The sequence below is a fragment of the Loxodonta africana genome, chromosome 1 (assembly GCF_030014295.1).
Source record: "Loxodonta africana isolate mLoxAfr1 chromosome 1, mLoxAfr1.hap2, whole genome shotgun sequence".
NCBI classification, from domain to species: Eukaryota; Metazoa; Chordata; class Mammalia; order Proboscidea; family Elephantidae; genus Loxodonta; species Loxodonta africana.
In genome coordinates, this window is record NC_087342.1 from 121,414,137 (window position 1) to 121,441,077 (window position 26,941).

At 36.8% G+C, this 26,941-nt stretch overlaps 1 protein-coding gene across 1 annotated transcript in view; it reads left to right on the top strand.

Annotated features, from left to right (window-relative positions):
• The window catches only part of PRIM2 (DNA primase subunit 2), a 376,165-nt gene that overhangs the window by 55,405 nt on the left and 293,819 nt on the right, over positions 1-26,941 (top strand). The window contains exon 6 of the mRNA XM_003404412.4: positions 22,100-22,189. Coding sequence (XP_003404460.1) covers positions 22,100-22,189 — 90 coding nt within the window. The remainder of the gene's footprint in view (positions 1-22,099; positions 22,190-26,941) is intronic.

A 26,941-nucleotide genomic window follows, 5' to 3' on the forward strand; every position in this document is an offset into this window, starting at 1 on the left:
AATGGCCTCTTCCTCCCCGTGCCCCTCGGTTCGTTGTCTAAGCTTGCCTTTGAAGCTCAGGGCTCCCAGCTTGTCACAAATATACTCATTTCACCTGTTTTTTTTCTGGTCTTTGTTGTAAAGAGGGCTTGACGGAAGCATCTGTCTATTCCACCATCTTGGCTCTGCCTCTCCAGGGACTCTTTTTAAACCATATTTAGGATTGTGACTCTCTGGCCCATTCACAGTGTCTATACCTGGGATTATGACAATTACGATCATGATAACAATTCTGAGGGTGGCATAGGACTGGGCAGTGTTTCGTTCTGTTGTACACAGAGTTGCTATGAGTTAAACCTGACTCGATGGCACCTAACAATAACAGCAGCAACATATCTGAGGTGGCCACAGCTTTTCAAAGACTTTTTATTTTTCCTACCTTTTTCTTTTCTTGCTCTGCTCAGTGTCAAGACAGCATCCTGTTCATTCTCGTGTGTTTGGGGATTAGATGGTGGGTCAGTTCTGGTTCACTCATCCCCTGAGGATGTCATCCTTTGGGATTTCACTTTAATGTAGGAAGGTGGCATAAAACAAGGAGGGAGAGGAGCATTTAGCAGAGGCTGAACATATGGGGACAGTTGAGTGCATAGTAAAGGACAAAGTGGAAAATGTTTTGGAAGTAGTTCAACAGGGAATTTACAAATGAGTGAGGCAGGTAAATGGGAATTAGGGCTGTATTAAGGAGAATGAATATAGGAACAATGCTAGGTCTACTTAAACCAAAAAACCAAACCCACTGCCAGCGAGTAGATTCTGACTCATAGTGACCCTTTAGGACAGAGTAGAACTGCCCCAAAGGGCTTCCAAGGAGCCCCTACTGGATTGGAACTGCTAACCCTAACTGCTACACCACCAGGGTTTCCTAGGTCTCCATAGAGGCTTATGTTTTGGTCACTGACTTAACGATGAGTGACATAGATGGAAATAATTGGACAAAAGATTCATTGAGAACTTTGATACAAAGTTGTGTGAGTTCTGACTCCAGGTGTCTACTAGGCTCTTAGCCTCCTAATTGGCATAAAATGATACAAATACTGTATTCTAGTCAATTCTTTTTTTCTCCCACTTATTTCTCTAAGATTTGATACTTTTATATTTCTTCCTTGTCTTTTATATATGTTTTTACATTTGGTCTCAGCTGGATCTAAGTTTTCTTAATAGGTCAAATTTTCTTGACATTGCTGCCTAGATATCCAGCATCATTTATTACATAATGTTTTGCTTACTCATTGTTATTTTATATATTGTTACATTATTTACATTTTTTTTAGATCACATTAGCTTGGGAGTGACTCAGCTCATAAATTGGAGTACTACTTCCTAGTTCAGGACTGGGGTAGGGTATGTGCATATATGTGCGTGCGTGCGCGCGCGTGTGTGTGAGAGAGAGAGTATATGCGTACACGAAAAGTGGGGTGATTGATCAGAAATGACTTACTTGCATCTTCTGTGCCCCATGTGGCTTTCTGGTTTCATAGGCCGCTGAGGTGGCATCAGGCTATTCTCAGTAAATCTCGAGTGTTATGAACATTGCCTGGCTATCCCCTCATGGCACTGTACTGCAAGCCTGAGCCAAAGCCACCACCCTATTAGAGCTGTATTTGGTCACTTTCAACTTATTATCTACAGGTGTTTGGGCAAACAGTGTCTGTGCTGGGCACTGAAATTCGGTCTCTGGGATGGATCACCTACTTGTCACTTTTCCACTATAATTAATATTCTTTCCTTCCTTCTTCCCATCTCTAACTTACTCAGCACCAGGCCCAGTGGCATTCTGACTGCCTTGGGCCATTTTGGTGGTTTTCTCCCTTCCTACCCTGGTAGACCCAGCAATGAGCTCTTTTTCTCTGCTTCCCCTCTCTCCAAGCCTAGTGGACCTTCAGGCCCACACAGAGCTTTTGCTCTCCTTCAAGTGCATCCTAGAAACCGTACTTTTTCTTTTTGGGTGGCTGCTTTTTTTTTTTTTTTTTTTTTTCAGATTTCATGTTAGTGGAGTCAACTTAGCTACTTTTCCCCCTAAGCTTTTGGTATAGTTAAATAATATTGCAATGTATTTATAAACCAGCGCCTTATTTTTGTTTGTATTGTCTGTTGACATAGTACTTGGCTCATAAAAGGTGCTGAAGAAATGTTTGTTGAATGAGATAAATTACCAATTTTTTTAAAAGAAGAAATCTGTTTTTTTGTAGAAGAGAAGAAATGTGCTTGAGTATAAGTGATTAATCTTTACTTTTTAGTTTAAATTTCAGCATATTCCAAATAAAAACCCAGTGCCATTGAGTCGATTCCGACTCATAGCGACCCTGTAGGACAGAGTAGAACTGCCCCATAGAGTTTCCAAGGAACGCCTGGTGGATTCAAACTGCCGACCCTTTGGTTAGCAGCCGTAGCATTTAACCACAAATATGACTGTGCTATTAAAAAAAGTGATAATAAAGTAACCAGACGATTGATTTTTACATTGATTAGCTTGGCAGTGTTATTGAGACATCAACATACTAATTAGAATGTCAGGATATTATCATTCATTTTCTAACTTTTAATATTTTAGATGATTATAAACGATAAAAATTTGTAAATGAAGTAGCATGCCATCCCATCAATTTTGATTAATTAACACAGCCACACAGTGGTAACTACTTCTGCTTTTGTTCCTTGTTTTTCTTTCTTCCCTAAAGATTTATAAACTATTAACAATTTAGTTATTTTTTTTTTTCATTTTTCTATTATAAGGCTATCTTTTGCACATTAAACTGAAGAAAGTATTTGTAAGAGTTGGAATGTAAATAGAAAAAAAAATGTTTAAAACGAATTTTTGTTTTTTGTTGGTAAGCGTTCTAGTTATTTGTTATTATCTTACAACTACCCCCAAACCTCAAATAACAATTCTAAGATGCAAATCAAAACTTAATCCCAAAACTTAAAACAATAATCATTTTATTTTTATCTCATAATCTTGAGAGTCAGGTATTCAGACTGGGCTCAGCAGGGCATGTGTAATTACTTGGTGAAACTCAGTTGGCAACATGTCTGGTCTAGGATGTCTACGACAGCATCACTTAAATGCCTGGTGCCTAGGTGAAATGTCTGGAAGACTAGACTCTATTGGGTTCCTCTCCATGTAGTTCCTCAAACAGGGTGGTTAGGTTTCTTACTTGGTGACACAGGGCTCCAAGAGACGAAGGCAGAAACAGTCGGTCCTCTTAAAGACTAGGCCCAGGACTGGCATGAGGTCGCTTGCACCATATTCTATTGGTCGTAGCAGTCCCAGGCTTCCAAACTCAAGGGGAGGGGAAGTAGATCTCACTTGTCAATGGGAGGAGTGTCAAAGAATTTGCAGCCATCTTTAATCTCTCATAGTAAGATTAGTGATCGGGTCATACTACATTTGGAAAACAAAGTAGCCTTTATAGATCATAATAAACCCTATTACCATCGATTTGATTCCAACTCATAGTGACCCTATAGGACAGAGCAGAACTGCACCATAGGGTTTCCAACGCTGTACATCTTTATGGAAGCAGATTGCCACATCCTTCTCCTGCAGAGCATCTGGTGGGTTTGAACTGTCAACCTTTCGGTTAGCAGCCAAGCTCTTATGCTCTGTGCCACCAGGACTCCTTATAGATTATAATACTTACTACCAGTATAGAACCTGTATTTATTTGAAGTAAAATAACAATATTAAAAATTATATTTGCTTTCAGTATTTGTTTCACCTGCAAATTTTTAATTTAATTATAAAAGAAATGATTTCTTACTGTTTAACTATGAAGCATATGTTTTAAACAGTCTTTCCATTAATAACTTGTTTTAAAAATGTTGGAATTGTTAACCTGTCTTCGTACCTGCTAGTACAGCTGTATTTCACTTCTAAGAAAAATTAATACTTGAAATCATTTATTTACATTTATTTATGCCATGCCCCTTTACACAAAGGATTTGAGTTAACTTGCAATAAGACACATAAAACAAATCTATATGAAAGTAAAAAAATATAAACTGCAGTGGATTATAAGGAACAAAAGAAACAATCAGTAAGTGACATCACCATCTACTCCTTCATTTGCAGTCCATCAGTCTGTGCTACCTCCAAAGTATATCCCAGATATGTCTACTTCTGTTTTTCAGCTGTACTTCTCTAGTTCAGGCCACCTTCTTCTTCTTTTCCCTAAACTTTTGGAAAAGTCTCTTAAATGGGTTTATTTCTTCCACTGTAACCCCTGCTTCATTTCGCTCTTCATTCAGCATAGAGTGATCTTTTAAAACTCACAGTGTAAATCACATCTTAACTATGTAATGCATTGTTCTTAATATAAAAGTCTATCTCAACATCAGCTGTCTTTCTATCCCTCGAACCCAGCAGCCTTTTTCATCGTGAGGACCTTTGCGCTAGCTGTTACCTCTCCTTGGATGTTCTTGCCCCCGGTTTTGCATGGCTGCCTGCTTTTCATGCAAGTTTTCATTTGTGTATCACTTCATCAGAGAAACTTTAACTGACCACGCAGCCTAAAGTATAAATCCATCAATTCGTATCACCTCTTCAGTTTTACTTTCATTATACTTCACTGCCTTATAGTTTCTTATTTATTGTCTGTCTCTCACGATTAAAATATAATCTTTTTTGGCCCTTCATAGCTGTATCTCATCTGCCTGAAATAGCGTGCGATATATAGTAGGTCCTTAGTGTTTTAGAGGAAACCCTGGTGGCATAGTGATTAAGTGCTACGGCTGCTAAAGGTTAGCGGTTCGAATATGCCAGGCGCTCCTTGGAAACTATGGGGCAGTTCTGCTCTGTCCTATAGGGTCTCTATGAGTCGGAATCAACTCGACGGCAGTGGGTTTGGTTTTTTTGGTTTTAGTGTTTTAGAAGGAATGGTTTAGCTCTATATACAAAAGAAAAAAAATCAAACGCTAGAATTGGTGATGGTATTTCTAGGACAACATAAGTTTATTCTGGCAAAGGGGATTTTCTTTTCCCCCCTAGAATTTACTCTTTACACTGGCAGTGTGTATTGGAATCATGAGTGGACCTCAGGGCTTGAATGTGTAGGTCTGATTGGGACCAGCAATCTGTAATTTTAAAAAGCTTCACTGACAAATCTGATAACACATTTTTGTTTGGGAACCAGGGCCTGAGAGAGAGAGCTATGTGGATTCAAACAGAAAACTCCCAGCCAAACTCTTTATAAATATGGTTGAATATTGTTGATAGGAAGCTTATAGAATAAATTTCTGGGAAACCTTATTTATATTTTTTCTTTAGAGACCAGCATAATAGACTAGGAAGGTGGTGTGCCCAAGATGATCATTTGGTAATGTGGAAAGGAAATAAATAATGCGGTATATATTTTTAATCTCATCCCTTTTTAATTTCTTTTTTGGGGGAGGATATGTTTTAAGTACAGTAATATACAGTAGTTCATATATGCAGTTCATAGATAAATTACATATATTAGTAGTATGGACTCAAAATATTTTACTGATGGGAACGTGTGATCCAAAGAGGATGGGATTACTATTTCAGTCAGCTTTAGGTTATGCAGTAGTAACAAGTGACCCCAAAATCTCAGTGTCTTATAAAAAGGTGTGTTTATTGCTCACGCTCTGTGTCCTGTGGGCCAGCTACTCCCCTGCTTTGTGTCGTTTTGACACTGATTGAGCAGCCTCTACTTGGAACTTCACTACTTGCTGTGGCAGCAGGAAGAGAGAACTTGGTAGAGCTTGGTCAACCATGTACTTGTAAAGCTTTTGCTTCAGAGTGACACATATCGCTTTTGTTTGAATTTCATTGGTCAAAGCAAGTCATATGGCTATGCTTGAGTTCAATAAAAAACAAACAAAACTTGTTGCCCTTGAATCGATTCCAACTCATAGTGACCCTATAGGACAGAGTAGAATTGCCCCATAGAGTTTCCAAGCAGTACCTGGTGGGTTTGAACTGCCAACCTTTTGGTTAGGAGCCATAGCTCTTAACCATTATGCCACTAGGGCTTTCTGAGTTCAGTAGGTAAGGGTTATAGAGTCCTCCCTTACTGAGGGGCTCTGCTAATGAACAGCAATAAAGTCCACACAGACAACATCTATTAACCCCGTGGAATATTCACCTCTCCAGAGCTCCCTCTTAGTCTCCTTTTAGGATTGCTGGCAGGGTGAAACTGTTCTTCTAATTCTTGGTTTGATGAAGACTATCAAAAAGAAAAGAAAAGAAAAAAAAACACAGGCAAAATCCTTAAATCCATTAGTAAGGCAGCATGTTAACAATATAGTTTATAAAATATGGAGATATAACTTTACCAAAACGATTAAAGCCCAGTTGAACTTGGGTGACAAAAATTATACTATTATACCATATAGCATTTGAAACATTCAGGTCCTGACTATATGGTGGGTGGATATGGATAGTAGGGATTGCGGGTGGGGGATAGTGGTGGAAAGAGAAGAACTTAGAAGCTCAGATGTTCGGGTTTCTGCCGATTGAAAATCAGAGTGAAGGGCGAGCATCTCTGGAATAGTAATGTAAGTCACTCAGGAAATGTGCATCCATTTAGAGCAGTCTGTTAAAATACCTCTTTTCAGGAATATGAATTTTCTGAAGCGTAATAAAAAAAAATTTTTTTTTTTAATATAACCTGATTGTGAGATGTTGCAGTGATAACCTAGCTTGCTTTAATCAATTATTTTGAATACCCCCTAAAGACCAGCCCTTTATTAATTTAACTAATGAAGTGACAAGTTTACAAAAACTGGTTTAGTTGCAGGAAACATTTTACTTTATTCCTGGGAAAAAAGCCTGGAAGACAGAAACTAATTCAAATATACATTAGAAATAATAATAATGAATATTTACCATTTGTTAAGGGCATACTATTTGTTCGGCCTATTCTAGACACTTAACATACCTTATTTAATCTCCACAAAAGTTGCATGAAATTGGCATTTTCTTCATTTTGCCAGTGAAGAAACTGAGGTGTGAAGAGGTTAATTAACTTGTATAAGATTTGAACCCAGGTTTCTGTGATTGCAAAAATGATATACTTTCTACTCTGTTACTCTCCTTTTATAATTCTGCTGTATCTGTTTTTACTCACATGAAATTTTCTGGTAGGAAACGCAGGAAGTCATTTAATTTTGTCTGGTTCTCTCAGAGGATGAGTATTTATGAGGCATGCAGCAGGTAAGTTCATCTGTAGATTCCCAGAAGATGAAAATGCTCATATTTCTCCCAGTAGATTTTAGGGAGGAAGCAAGAAAAAAAGAGAATGATCAAGAGTCTCTTATTTTAGAAATTGGCAATAATCGCTAGCAATTGAAACTAATGTGTAAAATTTCAGACAATCATCCTACATTTTTTTCAGTGAAAATTCTTTTACTTTGGCTATTTAATATTTAGTTATAACTAAATAGATAAATGAGGATTTAGAATGTGTGTGACAAGTGGGTGAACTTTTTAATTCCTTAGGGAAAAACAGAATATTTGCTCATAGGCTATAAGGCAGAAGATGCCCTGACTTTTAAATAGAGTGTGCTTGATTTAGGTGTTACCCACTTACTTTGTGTGAATAGTTTAGAAACACATTGAATTTCTTAGAATTTTATCCATTATTTCTAACCTAAGGAAGACCAGATAGCTTTTTCTCATCTTTGTTTTTTAAGATCTCAAGGAAATTTTGTTACATTCTTTCATGACCTACTCCAGTTTTTATTTAAATTCTTGAGTTTTTTTTTTTTAACTGGATTTAACTGTATTTCTAAGTAAAAGACTATTTGGATAAGTAAAGTCTCTTGTAACTATTCTATTACATGGCCGTTGTACTGATGCGTACTTCTCCTGCTTCCCTGAGATTTACTTGGTAATCTGTCAATTGCTAATAAACACCTGTGATCTTGTTAATACAAATACTTGAGTTTAGGGAAAGGAGATATACTATATTAAGCTAAGTGAAATATTAGTGGTACTCACATATTGCTGTGGGATTTGTTTTGTCAGAACCGAAAATATTATTAGGACAGACACCCTTAGTTCAAAGATAGCTGATTTCTTTGATGTTGTAATCCGTAAAACCTGTTGCTGTCAAGTCGATTCTGACTCATAGCAACCCTATAGAACAGAGTAAACCCGCCCTGTACGGTTTCCAAAGATGTTGTAATAAGTGATTATAAAAGGGGTATGGCAACAAGTTTGGTTTTGATTTATGGCAAGATAGCATACTTGGCCTCAAATTCTACTTTGCCAGATTCAGTCAAAACTATTTGGGCCAAAAACAATACATGCAATCATTGTGATTATCTTCATTAATGGTGGGAAACACAGGCATGCATAATTAATGTAAAAAAAAACCCGAAAAATGAAACCTGTTGCCGTCGAGTTGATTCCAACTCATAGTGACCCTATAGGACAAAGTAGAACTGCCCCACAGGGTTTCCAAGGTTATAATCTTTATGAAAACAGACTGCCACATCTTTTTCCCATTGAGTGAGTGGCTGGTGGATTTGAACCGCTGACCTTTTGATTAGCAGCTGAGCACTTTAACCACTGTTCTGCCAGGTCTCTCATAACTAATATATTCTATTTAATTTAAAATGAGTGTGTTCATTGAGTAAATTTTCATTCGAAATATACTTTTATATATAAATTGGAAATGCAGTGAAAAATGTGACGACTTGAAGATTTCTTGTTCTCATTTAGCCATATGTCCCGGATCAATTTCTTTATTAATTACTGTTTGAGAATGACAGCTTGGCTCTATGACTGGTCTAAAATGTAGCTACCTCCTCTCAGATATTCTTTGCAACGTGTATCTGGTTGTCTATTTGAGTTTCTCTTATAGAATGCAGAGTAAGAAGTAAAGAGTCAATTAAGTAGAGAAGTTACTGTCAACAGAGATAAATGTAAACAAAGCAAATACTAAAACAGAATAATCTGGTGTTAGCTCTTAGAGAAATATTTGCTATTGCTAAACCTCAATTTAAACACTCTAGAACGAGGGTTGATTACATATAATTTGTGCTCTGACTGCCTTTAAAATTTTTACCTATAACCCTTCTCATGACATCTAGTAGTATTGCATTTTTAGTTTCTTTATCTTTTTCCTATCTTTTACCAAAAAGGAATTGCGATGAAAAATTTCAGTTAATGGTCTTTTGTTACATTGCTTCTGATGTTACATGTTTCTTCAATTCTATTATAAAGTAATATTTCTTTGTTTATTTGGAGTCTGCACAGTCTGGTGAGCTTTCGTGTCAGATGGACTTTGGTTGGAAATCCAGTTTGATTTCTATTCCTATTAACTAGCTATCAGACTAGAATAACTACCTTGTAGAATTGTTGGTATGATTAAATGAGATAGTACAAGTAAAATGGTTAGCATAGTAACTAGCAAATAATATGCATTGACCTCAGTCACTACTGATTTTGAATAATCTTCAGGTTGACACACCTAAACTGCTTCCTTTTCCTCCTTATGTCAACTTTCATACAACTGATGACCAAACACTTTGAGCCATCACACAGTAGTGAGATAGCTGTTAGCCACCCATTGATTCTGTTTTAGTAGTGTTGCCATCACTGTCTTCATGGCACTGTTTGTGCAGTTACTTCCTATTTTCATTGTAGGGGTTCTTGACTTTGCTCTTTGGAAATGGGCCATAAAAGGGTAGAGATGGAATGGTGGTGGACTGAATGGGTTCCATCCAGCCGTATGTCTACCAGGCTAGTGATATACGTATTTTTTTCTTCTAATTTTTACACCATAATATCCTTATGGGTAATATTTCCTTTGAAGGAAGAATTTTATTCCTAAAAATATATTTGAGAACCAGTTTTCTGTTAGATTTTTACCCTTTGTGGAAATACAGAGAAAGAACAATAATTAGTACTGCATGAGTCTTAGATTCCGTTGATTGGGACAAATATGGAAATCATTAGGCATGTCAAAAGTGGCGATTGTACGGTGTCATTCTAATACTAATTGGGCTTAAGCTGGTCAACAGTATCTTTAATTTTGAAGTAAAAGAACAAAATTAAAATGACATTCAAGAAAGCAGTGAACAATTAGAATTAAAATTTAAAAATACCAAGTATGATAACACCCAAAACATGAAATAGCTAAGGGATAATTTAAAATATTCAGTATCGCTCCACTGAAAAGCATAAAACATTGCTGAGAGAAATTTAAAAAGACCTAAATAAATTAGAGATATACCATGTTTATAGATAACAAAATTCAACTATGTTCAGATATCAGTTCTCCTTAAATTGATCTATAGATCTGGTGTAATTCAAAAAATCAAAATCACAGCAGACATTTTTATAGAAATTGACAAACTGATTTTTAAATGTGTATGGAAATGCAAATAACCTAGAGTATCCAAAGCCATTTTAAAGAAGAGAAAAAGAACAAAGCTCTAGGACTTAAACTACCTGAATTAAAACTTACTCTAAAGACACAGCAATCACTACAGTATGATATTGTTACAGGATAGACACATAGATCAGTGGAACAGCCTAGAGAGGCCAGAAGTAGACCCATGTGTATATGGTAAATTGATTTTTGACAAAGGTTCCAGAGTATTTCACTGGAGAAAGGACAATCTTTTAAATAAGTAGTCCTGAAACAACTGGATATATATTTGAGAAAGAAAATGAACCTCAACTTTTACTTCATACCATATACAAAAAATAACTCAAAAGGAATCATAGACTTAACCATAAAATCTAAAACTATAAAACTTCTACAGAATAGATAGGGGAAAATCTTTGTAACCTGGGTGAAGCAAAAATGTCTTAGGTGGGGCACAAAAAGCATGAATATAAAAGAAAACATGGTTAATAGGCCTTCAAAATTTAAAACTTTGAAAGATATTTTTAAAAAATGAAAAGGCAAACCATAGATTGGGAGAAGATACTTCAACACATGTATGTGACAAAGGACATATCCAGAATATATGAAGAACTCTTCCAACTCAAGATTAAGAAAATAACCCAATGAAAAATGGGGAAAATATTTGAATAGGCACTTCTCAAAGGAAGATACATGAATGGCAAATAAGCCCATGAAAAAAATAGTCAACATTATTGAGCAATAGGGAAATGCAAGTTAGAACCACTATCACTCAAGTAGTTAAAGTTCAAAAGACTGACAGCACTGAGTATTGGCGAGTATGTTGAGCAATTAGAACTCTCATACGTTTTTGGTAGGAGTGTAAAATGGTACAGCCACTTTAGGAAAGGGTCTGGCTGTTTATTATAAAATTAAACATATATCTATGTTATGGCCCAGGGTTCTACCCTGGGTATTTACCCAAGGGTAATGAAAACATGTCCTAAGACTTATATGTAAATATTCATAGCAGCTTTATTCATAATAATCAAAACCCAGAAACAGTCTAAATCTCCACCTACCAAGTGAATGGATAAACTGTATCTGTGTAATGGCATACTACAATGGAATGAGTGACTGATACAAACAACACCTGGATGAATCTCAAAAACATGCTGAGTGAAAGAAGCCCAATATACAGGAGAGGACTGTGTGAGTCCGTTTTATGAATCCCTTCTTCATGGCCTTTAATGGTATATTTCTGACTTTAGAATAATGATATAAATGGTGGCTCTTGGGTGTACCTGTTTATACCATGTCTTGCTCTATAAAGTATTTTCGATGACTAGGAAATTATTTGGGCAATAGGTATTTCAAATATATCATTTTAAACAACAAAAGCAGCTACTGCGATGATATAATTAAGGCAGTGGAAAATATGTGCATGGATAGAAAATTAAATATAAGAAGTAAAAACAATCATTTGTTTGACTGGAATTATGAATAAGCTTTATTGCAGCTTTTCTCTTAATGTTATTTCATTTTTATAAATAAACAAGAAAGAAAAAAATGCTTATTACTTACGGAAATGTGAACTCACATTTCTGGAATTCTCAAGCTTGCTTTTTTTTAAGAAGAGGTGTAAGATCCTTTGAAAAGCTTTACTTGTGCTTTGTAATTTTAAAAAAAGTTGGTTTGCTTTTTAAAGAAAATGATGATTGCTGCCTTTGTTTTAAGTTATTTGTATATTTTATCAGTGACAGTGAGCAAGTACAGGAAAAGTGCCAGGCAGTGGCTGCATCAGCAGTAACAGCAGCAGAAATAGCCTGTAGTGTGTATAGAAGAGCTTTTGAATGGCAGGAACAGGAAATTTGATGGGAGAGGAGACAGCAAGAACACCTGGAGAGAACCTGAAAAGAAGAGAATGTGTAGGAAAATGAAGTCTATGAGAAAACAGAGATTATAGGAGAGACAGAAAGGGCATTTATAAGGGTTTGCAGAGAGGGCAGCCAAGTTCTAATAATAAAAATTTGGCTGAAGTTCTTCTAAATCCTGCTATGAATATGAGAGGAAAGGAGAAGGCAACAGATTATGACCACAAAATGAAGATACTATTCTAGGAACAAAGATTCTGTTCTAGCCACCCTAATAAAAAAACATTTATCATTTTCTTAAGTAAATAAAGATTGGTGGTCAAAACTAAAGAGATATTCCTGGGCTTTCTCTCTTGTTTTTTTTTTTTTCTTTTAAATATATATATATTTCTTATTTAAAACAAAAAAAAACTCTTTGACTCTGTAAATACTCAAATAGTACAGAAAAGTGTAAAAAATTCCTCAAAATTCTGTCATCCAGGGATAATCCCTCTGTTCGTTCTGGTAAATGTTTCCAGGCATCTTTCTTGCATATGTATGTACATATGCATGTCATTTAGTTTAAATGAGATCTTATCATATACTTAGTATTACTAGCGATTATAGAGATGGCATAGGAGTAGGCAGTGTTTCCTTCTATACATAAGGTCACCATGAGTTAGAGCTCACTTGATGAAACTAACAGCAACAACAACAACTTGTAGCCTGTGTTTTTCTCCCCTACTTAGAATGTTGTCATGGGTGTTCTTCCATGTTACTAAATGTAGATATCCATCTTTAGTAGTTACATACTGTCTATCCATTGTATAGATGTCCCACCATGTAACCTGTTCCTTACTGGTGTATCCAAAACACCAAACATACTGCTGTTGAGTCAATTCTGACTCATAACGACCCTATAGGACAGAGTAGAAGTGCCCCATAGGGTTTCCAAGGCTGTAAATCTTATGCAAGCAGGCTGCCATATCTTTCTTCCATGGAGCAGCTTGTGGGTTTGAACCGCCGACCTTTTGGTTGGCAGCGGAGTGCTTTAACCAGGGCTTCTTCCTTATGGGTATACATTTTGTTTAATTTAAAACTTGTAATTCATGTTACTTTCTTTTGGTTTTAGTTATTTGTTTTTGCATGATATCTGATTCAATGAATAGTAATTAAATCCCTTTTGATCAGCTAAGGCCCCCTAGAAAGATTTTGTCTGCTCCAGAAGTATGTATATTTTTGATACTTCTGCTGAATATGGTTGGTTAATATGCTTCCAGGTATAGAAAGGCAAAGTCTTATTGGTTCTACCTGCAATGAGCTGTGATGAAAAATGGGCTCATAGAGAGGGCTGTAGCTCTGAGTAATTAACTGATATTACCCAGTGGCATTTTACAAGTTTCTATGTACTTACATAGGGTTTAGGACGTAGTTGAATAGGATAAGGTTCATTGGGAGGTAGTCTCCCTCAGACCCGCTTCCCAGGGTGAGTTGACATAGGAAATCTCTTCTGCACATGTAAGGCTCCAAGTTTATGTTGCAGGCGAAAGACCATGAGTCAAAGGGGCCTAGGGGTTTTATACATCAGAGTGCATGGGTACGTGGAAAAAGGAGTAAGAGGAAAGCGGCTTTGTAAAGCAGCACCTGGCCTGACTATCCTACTGTCAAGCTGCATTCAACAGTATGGCAGTCCTGTGACCATGAGTGCATGACTAGAAAGAACATTTGTTCTCCCACTGGTTATATGATTACCTTAGTACAATTAAGTGGTTATAGGTAGTCACAGAGGCAGTTACTGTGGCATCAGAACAGGGAGGAAACTTTCTGACAGGCAGCAGGGACTGGAAGAGAGAGACCCAATTCTAAGCCTCCCTATCAGAGAATGCTATGAGCCTCAGCTTAGGCAGCCTGGATATGAATCATAAAGGCAGACCACCCTCCCAGCACTACCCATTAATCATCCTCCTCACTGTGAAAAGGAAAAGGATGGATGGGGCATTGGGCGCCCTGACTGTGTAATGCAGGGTATGCAATTGGTGTCAGTAGTGGTGGTGGTGGGAGGTAGTTGTAATAGTGCATTAAATACTTATAAGTTCATTTGATGATTTATCTATGTTTTAAAAAAAATATTTAACGTAGTGCTAGATGAATAATTCATATACTTGATGCTTGACTTCAGAACTTCGGTTAAATTAAGAAGCCCTTGTGGTACAATGGGTAAGCACTTGGCTGCTAACCAAAAGGATGGCAGTTTGAACCCACCGGTGGCTCCGTAGGAGGAAAGCCCTGGTGATCAATTATAGCCTAGAAAACCCTATGGGGCAGTTCTGCTGCATCTATAGGGTCTCTCTGAGTCGGAATTGACTCAGTGACACACAACAGCAACAATATGCTTATAATAATATGCTTATAATAAATCATTATAATGACTTATTATAAAATTGAGATAATTATAAAGAAGAAAATAAAAATTATCTGTAATCTCTTTACCCAGCATTAGACTGATATTTTGGTGTAGAACCTTCTAGACTTTTTGCCATATATACACTTATTCACAAAAATACACTTGGAGTCTCTTAAAGATTCATCACATACAAATTGTATTAATTTACTTTCATCTAACAGTATTTTATGGATTTTTTTTATAACAATGTTTGTAAATTTCCATAATTTTAAATTCTGTTACATAACAAAGCTAATTTACTTCTATTTCACTTTTTCTAATCTTTAAAAAATTAAGAAATATAACACATATACAGAAAACTATATAAAATACAAGCATGTAGTTTAATAGATTGCAGGTCAATGAACACTGATCTGTCATCCAGGTGAGGAAATATATACAGCATTGCGATTACCCTAGAAATCTTACCTTGTGCTGCTTCTCAACCACACCCTTTTCTCTGTCTCTGCAGGAAACCACTAGTCTGACTTTATGGTAATCACTTCCTTACCTTTTTTGTTTGGTTTTGTTTACCATCTGAGCCCTCGTCCCTAAATAATAGTTTTTCTTATTAAAACAAAACTTTATATAAATGGAATCATTCAGTATGTTTTACTTTTTGTCTGGATTATTTTGCCTAATATATTTTTAGGTTATCCATGTTGTGTGAAGTTGCAGTGTTTAAAAATTTTTGTTACTGTGAATATTCCACACTTATTCATTCTACTTTTTTATATTTTATTTTTGTTGTTGAGAATATACACAGCAGAACATATACCAGTTTAACAATTTATGCATGAACAATTCAGTGACATTGATTACATTCTTCAGGTTGTGCTACTGTTATCACCCTCCTTTTTCAAGTTGTTTCTCCCCATTAACATAAACTCACTGCTCCCCAAGTTTCCTGTCTCATCTTTCAAATTACTGTTGTCAGTTTGATTCCATATAGGTAGATCTTAAAAAAGCACAATATGCAAGATCAACATTCTTTACTAGTTAACCTAAACTATTGTTTGGTTTTAAGAAGTCTTTGGGGGTTATTTTTGGTTTCAGGTTTGAAATTATCTCAGGGCAGTAGTTCCTAGGGTTCATCCAGCTTCCATTACTCCAGAAGATCTGGATTCCACGAGAATTTAAAATTTTGTTCTGTATTTTTTCCCTTTTGATCAGGATTCTTCTATAGCATCTTCGATCAAAATGTTCAGTAACAGTGGCCAGGCACCATCCAGTTCTTTTAGTCTCATGGCAAAGGAGGGAGTTGTTCAACGAGGCAATTAGCTACATGTTGCATATCCTCTGCCTATTCCTGACTCCCCTCGCTCTGTTGCTCCAGGTGAATAGCGACTAATTGTTGTGTCTTAGATGGCTGCTTGCAAGCTTTTAAGACCCCAGGCACAACACTATGAACTAGGAGATAGAATGGAAACACTGAACACAGTTTTAGGTCAATTAACTGGAATAGCCAATGAAACCATGACGCTAAACCTCCAAACCAAGGAACCAAATCCCATGAGGTGTTTGGTTATACATAAGCAGCCTCAGCAGCTGTTCTTTTTTGTTGTTGTTATTGCTGTAAATATATCTATTACACAACTTTTGCCAGTTCAGCTTTTTACAGGTGTACAACTTATTGACAGCGATTACATTAATCAGCCATGTAGTGTTAACCCTACCCTTAATCAGTGTGATTTTCTATCACTGTAAACTGAAAGTTTTACACTGTAAACCAAATGTCAGTGCATCATAAGCAATAACCCCCCCTTTCCCTTCCCTCCCACCCCTTGTAACCACTAATAAACTTTGATCTCTATATATTTGTCTGTTCTTGTCTTTTTATATAAGCGACGTCATACAATATTTGTCCTTTTGTGATTGATTTATTTCACTAAGCGTAATGCCTTCAAGCTCCATCCATATCATAGTGTGTATCAAGGCTACATTTCTTTTACTAAGCAGTATTCCATTGCATGTATGTACCACATTTTGTTTATCCATTCCTCCATAGATGGATGAGCATTTAGGTTGTTTCTACCTTTTAGCTATTGTGTATAGTGCTGCAGTGAACATTGGCAAACAAGTATCTGTTTGAATCTCTGCTTTCAAGTATTTTGGGTATATACCTAGCAGGAAATTGCTGGGTCATATGGTAGTTCTGTCTTTAGTTTTTTGAGGAGCTGTCACCAGCAATGGAAAAGGGTTCTAATTTCCCCACATCCTCGCCAAGATTTGTTATTTTCTGTTTTTTTTTTTTTTTTTATCTTAGCTGTCCTAAACAAACAAAAAAACCCAAAACTAAACCTGTTGCCATCAAGTTGATTCCGACTCATAGTGACCCTGAAGGACAGAGAAGAACTGCCCCATAGGGCTTCCAAGGAGCGGATGGTAGATTTGAATGGCTGACCTTTTGTTTAGCAGCCAGAGCTCTTAACCATTAGGCCACCAGGGCTCCTAGCATGTCTCTGATGGCTAATGATGTTGGCCATCTTTTCATGTGTTTGGCAGCCATTTGAGTGTTGTCTGGTGAAATGTCTTTTTGAGTTCTTTGCCTGTTTTTGATCGGGTTATTTGTCCTTTTGTTACTAAGTTGTTGAGGTTTTATGTATATTTTGGTTATGAAATTCTTATTGGATAATTCTACCTTTGGTGGTTATTTAGGTTTCCACTTCTTGGCTGTTATGAATAATGGTTATATGAATAATGCTTGCTGATGTTTCCTAGTATATACTTTTCTGTAGGGCAGGGGTATGAGAATTTCGACAGGCCCAGCCCCATCATTTGGAAACTTGTTAGAAATGCAGATTCTTGGGACCTACCCCAGACTTTATGAATCAGAAACTCTAGAGTGGGATTCAGCAATCTGTGTTTTAACAATCCTTCTAGTTGATTCTGATGAATGTTACAGTCTGAGGTTCATTGCCGTAGGGTAGGGATCTATAAACTATGGCTTATGGGCCAAATCTAACCCACTACCATTTTTGCATGGCCTTTGAACTGATAATAGTTTTTACATTTTTAAATGGTTGGAAAAAAATGAAAAGAATTATATTTTTTTGATACAGGAAAATTGTATGAAATGTAACTTTCAATGTCCATAAAGCTTTACTGGGACACAGCCATGTTCATTTTTTCATAAATTGTTTATGGCTGTTTGCTTACTACAAAGACAAAATAAGTACTTGAGATAGAGATCATATGACTTGGAAAGCCTCAAATATTTACTATTTGGCCTTTTCCAGAAAGAGTGTGCTTATCTGTACTCTAGGATATATACTTAGGATTAAATTACCAGGTTAATAGGGTATATTTATCTTCAACTCATGAGATAATGCCAAATTTTCTAAAGTGGTTATACCAATTTATACAGTGTTATCAGTAGGGTATGGGAGGTTCCATTATTCTACCTCCTTATCTGTATTTCAGCTCTTCTGGTGGGTGTGTAGAAATATCCTCATTATATTATTTTGAGCCCAAAATTATATTGTGAAAATTTTTGAACATACAGAAAAGTTGCAAGAAACTTACAGTCAAAACCCACATGTACTCACCATCTAGATTTTATAATTTACTTTTTACTATACTTGTTTTTATCACATATCTATACATGGGGTTGCTGTGAGTCAGAAAAGACTTGACAGCACCTAACAACAACAACTCATTTATCTGTTCTTCTATCCACTCATCAGCCTATTCCAGAGTAAACTGCAGACATAAGTATACTTCCCACCTAATACTTCAGCATGCATATCATTAACTTGAGTTGAATGTTTATTAAGTTCTCTTTTTAAAGGTAAGATTTATATACAATGAAGTGTACAGATCTTAAGTGTATAACTTATGAGTTCTGACAAATGTGTATACTTGTGCAACCCAAATTCTTATCAAGATACGGAACATTATTGTCACTTCGGAAAGTTTCCTCATGCTCCATCCCAGTAAGTCTCTGACCCCATCTTCCAAGAGGCAGCTGCTGTTCAGAGTTTTTCTACTATAGATTAATTTTACCTGTTGTAGAACTTCATATGAATGGGACCATATACAGTAGTGTGAGCTCTTTTGTGTAAGGCTTCTTTCATCCAGCAAGTTTTTGAAATTGATTTATGTTGTTCATATTAGTAACTTGTTCCTTTTAATTGCTGAGGTAGCATTCCATTACATGGATAGAGTACAATTTGGTTATCTGTTCTGCTACTGATGGATACCTGGGCTATTTCTAAATATTTGCTATTATGAAAAGAACTTTCATGAACATTCATACATGAGTCTTTTTGTGGACATATGCTTTCGTTTTTATTGGGTGAATACCTAGGAGTGGAATTGCTAAGTCATAAGGGCAGATATCCTTAGTTTTATAAGAAATTGCCAGATCTTTTTCCAAAGTGGCTGTATCATTTGTATTCCTATCAACAATATATGAGAGTCCTGATTCCTCACACCTTGAAAAAATTTTAACCATTCTAATGGCTATATAGTGGTATCTCATTGTGGTTTTCACTATGGTTTTAATTTACACTACTCTGTTGGCTAAGGAGATTGAACGTGTTGTCATATGTCATATATTTATTGACCCTTTGAATTTTCTCATTTGTAAAGTGTCTGTTCTTGCCTTTTGCTCCTTTTCCACTCTATTTGACTGTGCTTTTCTTATTTTTGTCTTGGCTAGTTTTGGTCTTTTGCATGTGCATGTACATTTTAGAATCACTTGTAGAATGTCCATACACATAAGATATTGTGGTTTTGTTTGGGATTGTATTGAATCTGCAGGTCAATTTGACACATTTACAATATTAAATCTTCTGGTGTGTGGTTATGGCATCTCTCTGTTACTTAGATTTTTTCTAGCTTCTTAGTAAATTTTGTATTTCTTTATGGAGACCTTGCACATCTTTTGTTAGGTTTATTCTAGGTACTTGGTAGTTTTGACCCCATTGTAAATTATAGCTTAAAAAAATTCCATTATTGATCTTTGTTGCTGACAGATGGAAATATGATCGGTTTTCTTATATTTGACCTTGAATCCAGAAAACTTTCTTAATCAGGTAAATGATTCTAATAATTAATCTATGGATTCTTCTGGATATTATTCTAAGTATACTAATCATATAATTTGTAGATAATGATGATAGTTTTGTTTCCTTTCAATATTTATACTTTTTTTTTTTTTTTTAACTTTGGTCTTGTCTGTCTAATTCTAATTTATAGAGTCTTGTTTTCTTGTGTGCTTTGTTGTCCTTGACCTTGGGCCGGACATTGTATGTGGAAAGTTATTTGGAGGAATATATTGGGGCTTAGGAGGATTATATCTTTCTCCAGGAGGGTTTTTATTTGTTTCTTCCATGGGCCTGGAGGCACTGCTAGTCCAGGACCATTTTAATTCAAATACAGGATCTGATCTACTAGATAATGGGAGACTGGGCTGATATCCATATGCTGGCTGGTAAACCCCTTTGGTTCACTCCCACCTAAGTCCGTCAGGGTCTTAGATGAAAATAGGAGGTGGTTTATCTACTCTTGGCAGATCTCTTTCAAACTGCTTTCCCAGAATTAGCAAATACAAAAGTGGACTTTAAATGGCAGGAATTGCCTGTTGATGTTTTACGTGGCTTCTTTACCTTAGCAGGTGGTTTGATCTAAATTACTTAGTCCCCAATTACTGAAACCTAAGGAGCCCTGGTGACACAATGGTTAAAGTACTCAGCTGCTAAACGAAAGGTAGGCAATTTGAATCCACCAGAGGGAGAAAAGACCTGGTGGGTGATGTGTTCCCTAAAGATTACAGCCTAGGAAACCCTGTGGGGCAGTTCTGCCCTGCCCTATAGGGTCTCTGTGAATCGACTGGACAGCATACAACAGCAATAAGGTGTTTCTTTATGATTGCATTGAGTTTTTAATTTCTGTTACTGAATTTTTTGTTTGTTTCTAAAAGTTCTTCTTTTTTTTTTTTAAACAAATCACTGTTAATAGTTTTCCATTCACGCAGATATCATCAGGCTTATTTTTTGTTTCCTTACACATGTTGTTGTTAGTTGCTGTTGACTTGATTACTAGCACTGTTATTTCTATATACTTTATGAATCTGTTTGTGTTGTTTTTGCTCATGAAGTCACCTGTGCCTTGTTGTAAAATGCAATGTATTTGACACTGTATTTTAAAATTTATTTGTAGGAATATTTTGAGGCATACTGAGAAGGTACTTTCCTCTGTAGCAGATTTGAGTTTGCTTCTGCCAGGTGCTTGGGGCATTTGGATCAGGGACCACTGGAAAACAAGTTCAAGGCTTGAGATTGCCTTGATGACCCACACCATTTGAGCAGGAGGGTCTTTTAGATCCCACTTTGTGGGGGCCCGACTTTGTATAGTAACCTTTCCTGCTTTTAAGAAGATGCTTATATTACATTTTTCCCCCTTTTTTTCCATGAGAGATTGATCTGAGTAACTTTTACTGAAACAGCAAGTTCTACTGCCGTTTATTTAATCAGATACCTGTTGTTGTACGCTTAGGTTTTTTCTTCTTCTTATAAATAACACTGTGATGAAGAAACATCGTTCTTACCTGTATACTTGTCTTGCTATTTAAGATTAATTCTAGAAGTGAAATTGTTAGAGTTTGCATTTTTAAGGCTTTTTGACACGTATTGTCAAAGTGCCCTACACACAGATTGCCCAACACTGTATTCTAAATCTTTAATTTTTGCCGTTTTAATAGATAGTTGTACCACATTTTTATTTAATTTATAATTATTATTATAACTTTTGTGAATATTGATTTTTGGGTTTTGCCAGTTTGGGGTTACTAGTACGTATGTACTACTGTCTAGGGGTTTATCGAGAATAACTCCTTGTGAAATATTGCAAGTATTTCCCTCTATTTGTCATTTATAGTTCATCTTCATTTACAGGTCTTTTTTTTCTGTATAGAAGTTTAAAATTTTTATCTAGTCAGATCTTTCAGTCTTTTGTGAGGCCATTATCAGTCTAAGATCATAGATTTATAGTTGTTTCTGCAAAAAATGAGTGTTTTAAGTTTGGAGTTGTCTTATGCAGCTAGAAAATTTGAAAAATAGTTAAACCACTCTTAAACTCAAATAAGTATTTTAGCAAATTAACATAACTCTTGAATTGGGATAATACACACTTTTAGTCTACGGTAACCTGAGTTTTTATTACAAATCTTTTCCGCTTTCTTTCTGCTAATTTTCTTTAAGTGTTGGAAATTGTCACAGTAGAAATTTGAAAGAGTAATGAATTTAGATTTTCTTTCACAAATTGACTTATCTAATGATAATAATGATTCAGTAATCATACTATGAAAGATTTGCGGTGTTAGGGTTTTAGAGGTTTTTTTGTAAAAGTATTGACTCTCCAGTAGAACAGGAAAGCATTTTATTGAAATTGAATGAGAACTTTTAATTTCTTAAACAGTAAAATATGTTTCTTTTTAGATAAGTGATGAAGAGAAGAACCTTCGAGAACAGGAGATCATTGCCTCATCACCGATCTTAAGTGGGACTCAGTTGGAGACAGTTTATAAGGTATGTAAACTTAAAGTATTTTCTAGGTATTGTTAAATATATCACATTGACCTTTATATACATACTTAATTAACCCATTCATTGAGCCTCAGTGTCACCACAGCTACCCTACTCTTGCACAGCTGTTGTCCTCAACCAACTAGGGTATGCTAACATCTTTGCAGGGCTGTCCGCTTACACAGACACCCTCCTAACCTTGCTTGGGCTCTGACCCCTGCTGCAGGCCATTTTCTTTAAGGAATGCAGTCCTCACAATGCTTGGGCTTCTTACCCTGCACTAGGCTGCCCCCTGTATAGATGCCCTCATCACTCACTTGGCTCCAACACCCTGTGCTGGATTATTGCCTTGCATGGAAATCATTTTCACCACTTTTGGCCTATGACACCCTTCTTTGGACCACCTCTCCATGTGGACTCCCTCTCATGCCACTTGGGCTCTGACACTCTGTGCCAACTTGCCCTCCCATGGGAATACCTTCCTTAATCCACTAAAGTTCCAGCATCCTGCACTGGGCCACCTCAGTCCCCCCCACATCGCCAGCACAGATACCTACTTTGCTTGAACCCACTGAATGGCTTTTGGACTGAATAGTTCCAGAAGTGGAAGAGGGGAAGAGCTGAAACTGACTTTAATATTTGATAGCTGCAAGCCTGCAAACCCACACTTTCTTTTTGAAAAAATTTCCTGGTTATTACTGGTGTGTGCCAGTAATTTTAAAATTCTGCCTACACATTAGCTGTCTGTTTCAGTTCCCTGTTTCTACCAATTGGGTCATCATTCAGTCAACCTTCCAAGCTTAGAGTGGGAGAATCAATATTTATTCCTCCCACATCACACATTTCCTGTTATGCTGCTTCATATCGTCTTTTGCTTCTGCTTGGGCATTTTTATTTCCACTGTGATAACCCTAATAAGCTGGAATGTTTAGAGCCAAAGAAACCCTAAGGGTCATTTAGTCTCTTTCTTCCTCTCCTCCCCCGGTTTTACAGATCTGGCCACTGAGGTTTAGAGGAGCTCAGTGAATTTACCAAAATCACAAGTATAGTTAATAACAGAGCTTGGACTAGAACTCACGTTTCCACACTTCTTTCATCCCCTTTTCTTGCCTGGGTTATTGCAGTAAACTCTCTCACCTGCTGTGTTAATATGTCCTTTGTGAACTTCTGCTTGGTGCAGTATCACAAACAGTACTGCCCTGTAGAGCTGTTTGACTTTCCATGTGTGTCTGTCTTGTTTCCTCAGCTAAGTGATGAACTCCTTGAGGACAAGAGCTGTGTTGTAATCGTTGAAATCAGCAAATTAACCAAAAGTTATCTGTTAAAAAACATACAGTATGTACATTGTGTGAGGTGTTGTTGAATATACAGAAGAATTTTAGGCATTTAGATTCAGCTTTTCCGTATGATTTGGGTGAATAGGGAAGTTAGGGATCATTATTTTTCACCTAATTTCCTACCTCAGTTTTAAAAAGGAGAGAAATTCTTCCTATATTGGAGAGTGGGAATGATTTTTGTAATTTACTAATATATTCTCATCTCTTAGAATTGTAGCGTAGTTCATAGGACTATAAAAGATATAAGTGGAATAGTATCAGTATTTTTAAAAAATACTTAGAGAGACACACCATAGACTTAGAGACACAAACTAAAACTCAAAGGATGGAAAAAATATATCAAGCAAACAACAATCAAAAAAGAGCAGGAGTGGCAGTATTAATTTCTGAGAAAATAGACTTTAAAGTTAAATCCACCACAAAGGATAAGGAAGGACACGATATAATGATTTAAGGGGCAATATACCAGGAGGATATAACCATATTAAATATTTATGCACCCAGTGTCAGGGCTGCAAGATACATAAAACAAACTCTAACAGCACTGAAAAGTGAGTTAGACAGCCCCACAATTATAGCAGGAGACTTGAACACACCACTTTCTGTAAAGAACAGGACACCCAGAAAGCAGCTCGATAAAGACACAGAAGATCTAAATGCCACAGTCAACCAACTTGACCTCAAAGACATATAAGAAACACTCCACCCAACAGCAACCAAGTATGCTTTCTTTTCTAGTGCACATGGAACATTCTCTAGAATAGACCACATATTAGCTCATAAAGCAAGCCTTAGCAGAATCCAAAACACTGAAATATTACAAAGCATCTTCTCTGACCATAAGGCTATAAAAGTATAAATCAATAACAGAGAAAGTAGGGAAAAGAAATCAAACACTTGGAAACTGAACAATACCCTGCTCAAAAAAGACTGGGTTATAGAAGACATTAGGATGGAATAAAGAAATTCAGAGAATCCAATGAGAGTGAAAACACTTCCTATCAGAACCTTTGGGACACAGCGAAAGCATTGCTCAGGGGTCAATTTATATCAATGAATGCACACATCCAGAAAGAAGAAAGGGCCAAAATCAAAACGTAATCCCTACAACTTGAACAAAGAGAAAGAGAGCAACAAAAGAAACGCTCAGGCACCAGAAGAAAGCAAATAATAAAAATTTGAGCAGAATTAAACAAAATAGAGAACAGAAAAACAGTTGAAAGAGTTACCAAGACCAAAAGCTGGTTCTTTGAAAAGATTAACAAAATTGATAAACCACTGGCCAAACTGACAAAAAGAAAAACAGGAGAGGAAGCAAATAATCCGAATAAGAAATGAGAGGGGCGATATTACACCAGACCCAACTGAAATTAAAAGAATCAGATTACTAAGAAAAATCTTACTCAAACAAATTTGAAAACCTAGAAGAAATGGATGAATTCCTAGAAACACACTACCTACCTAAACTAACACAAACAGAGGTAGAACAACTAAATAAACCCATAACAAAAGAAGAGATTGAAAAGGTAATCAAAAAACTACCAACAAAAAAAAAGCTCTGGCCTGGAGGGTCACGGCAGAGTTCTGCCAAACTTTCAGAGACAAGTTAACACCACCACTACTAAAGGTATTTCAGAGCATAGAAAAGGAGGGAATACTCCCAAACTCATTCTATGAAGCCACCATATCCCTGATACCAAAACCAGGTAAAGATACTGCAAAAAAAGAAAAGGTAGCTAACAGATACTTGAGGAAATGCTCAGGATCATTAGTCATTATAGAAATGCAAATCAAAACTACAGTGAGATTCCATCTCACACCAAGGTAGCTAACAGATACTTGAGGAAATGCTCAGGATTATTAGTCATTACAGAAATGCAAATCAAAACTACAGTGAGATTCCATCTCACATCAACAAGACTGGCATTAATCCAAAAAACCCAAAATAATAAATGTGGGAGAGGTCGTGGAGAGACTGGAACACTTTTACACCGCTGGCGGGAATATAAAATGGTACAGCCACTTTGGAAATCGATTTGGTGCTTCCTTAAAAAGCTAGAAATAGAACTACCATAGGATCCAGCAATCCCACTCCTTGGAATATATCCTAGAGAAATAAGAGCCTTTACACTAACAGATATGTGCACACCCATGTTCATTGCAGCACTGTTTACAATAGCAAAAAGATGGAAGCAACCAAGGTGCCTGCCAACAGATAAATGGATAAATAAATTATGACATATTCAGACAATGGAATACTACCCATTGATAAAGAACAATCATGAATCTGTGAAACATTTCATAACATGGAGGAGTCTGGAAGGCATTATGCTGAATGAAGTTAGTCAGTTGCGAAAGGACAAATATTTTATGAGATCACTATTATAAGGACTCAAAAAATATTTTAAACAGAGAAGAAAATATTCTTTGATGGTTACGAGAGGGGGAGGGACAGAGAGGGGGGTTTTCACTAAGTAGATAGTAGACAAGAACTATTTTTGGTGAAGAGAAAGACAACACCCAATACCGGAGAGGTCAGCACAACTGGACTAAACCAAAAGTAGTTTCCTGAATAAACTGAACGCTTAGAAGGCCAGCGTAGTAGGGGTGGGGGCTTGGGGACCATGGTTTCAGGGGACATCTAAGTCAGTTGGCATAATAAAATCTATTAAGAAAACATTCTGCCTCCCACTTCGGAGAGTGGTGCTTGGGGTCTTAAACGCTAGCAGGTGACCATCTAAAATGCATCAATTGGTCTCAACCTATGTGGAGCAAAAGAGAATGAAGAACACGAAAGACACAAGGTAATTATGAACCCAAGAGACAGAAAAGGCCACATAAATCAGAGACTCCATCAGCCTGAGACCAGAAGAATTAGATGGTGTCCAGCTACAACTGATGGCTGCCATGACAGGGAACACAACAGAGAACCCCTGAGGGAGCAAGAGAGCAGTGGGATGCAGATCCCAAATTCTCATAAAAAGACCAGAGTTTATGGTCTGACTGAGACTAAAACGACCCCAGAGGTCATGGTCTGCAGACCTTCTGTTAGCGCAAGACAGGAACCATTCCCAAAGCCAACTCTTCAGACGGGGATTGTACTGGACTATGGGATAGAAAATGATACTGGTGAAGAATGAGCTTCTTGGGTCAGGTAGACACATGAGAGTATGTGGGCAGCTCCTGTCTGGAGAGGAGATGAGAGGGCAGAGGGGGTCAGAGGCTGGCCGAGTGGACATGAAAATAGAGAGTGGAGGGAAGGAGTGTCCTGTCTCATTAGGGGGAGAGCAGCTAAGAGTATATATAAAACCCTGTTGCCGTTGAGTCAATTCCGACTTTAGCGACCCTTTAGGACAGGGTAGAACTGCCCCATAGAGTTTCCAAGGAGCACCTGGTGGATTTGAACTTCTGACCTTTA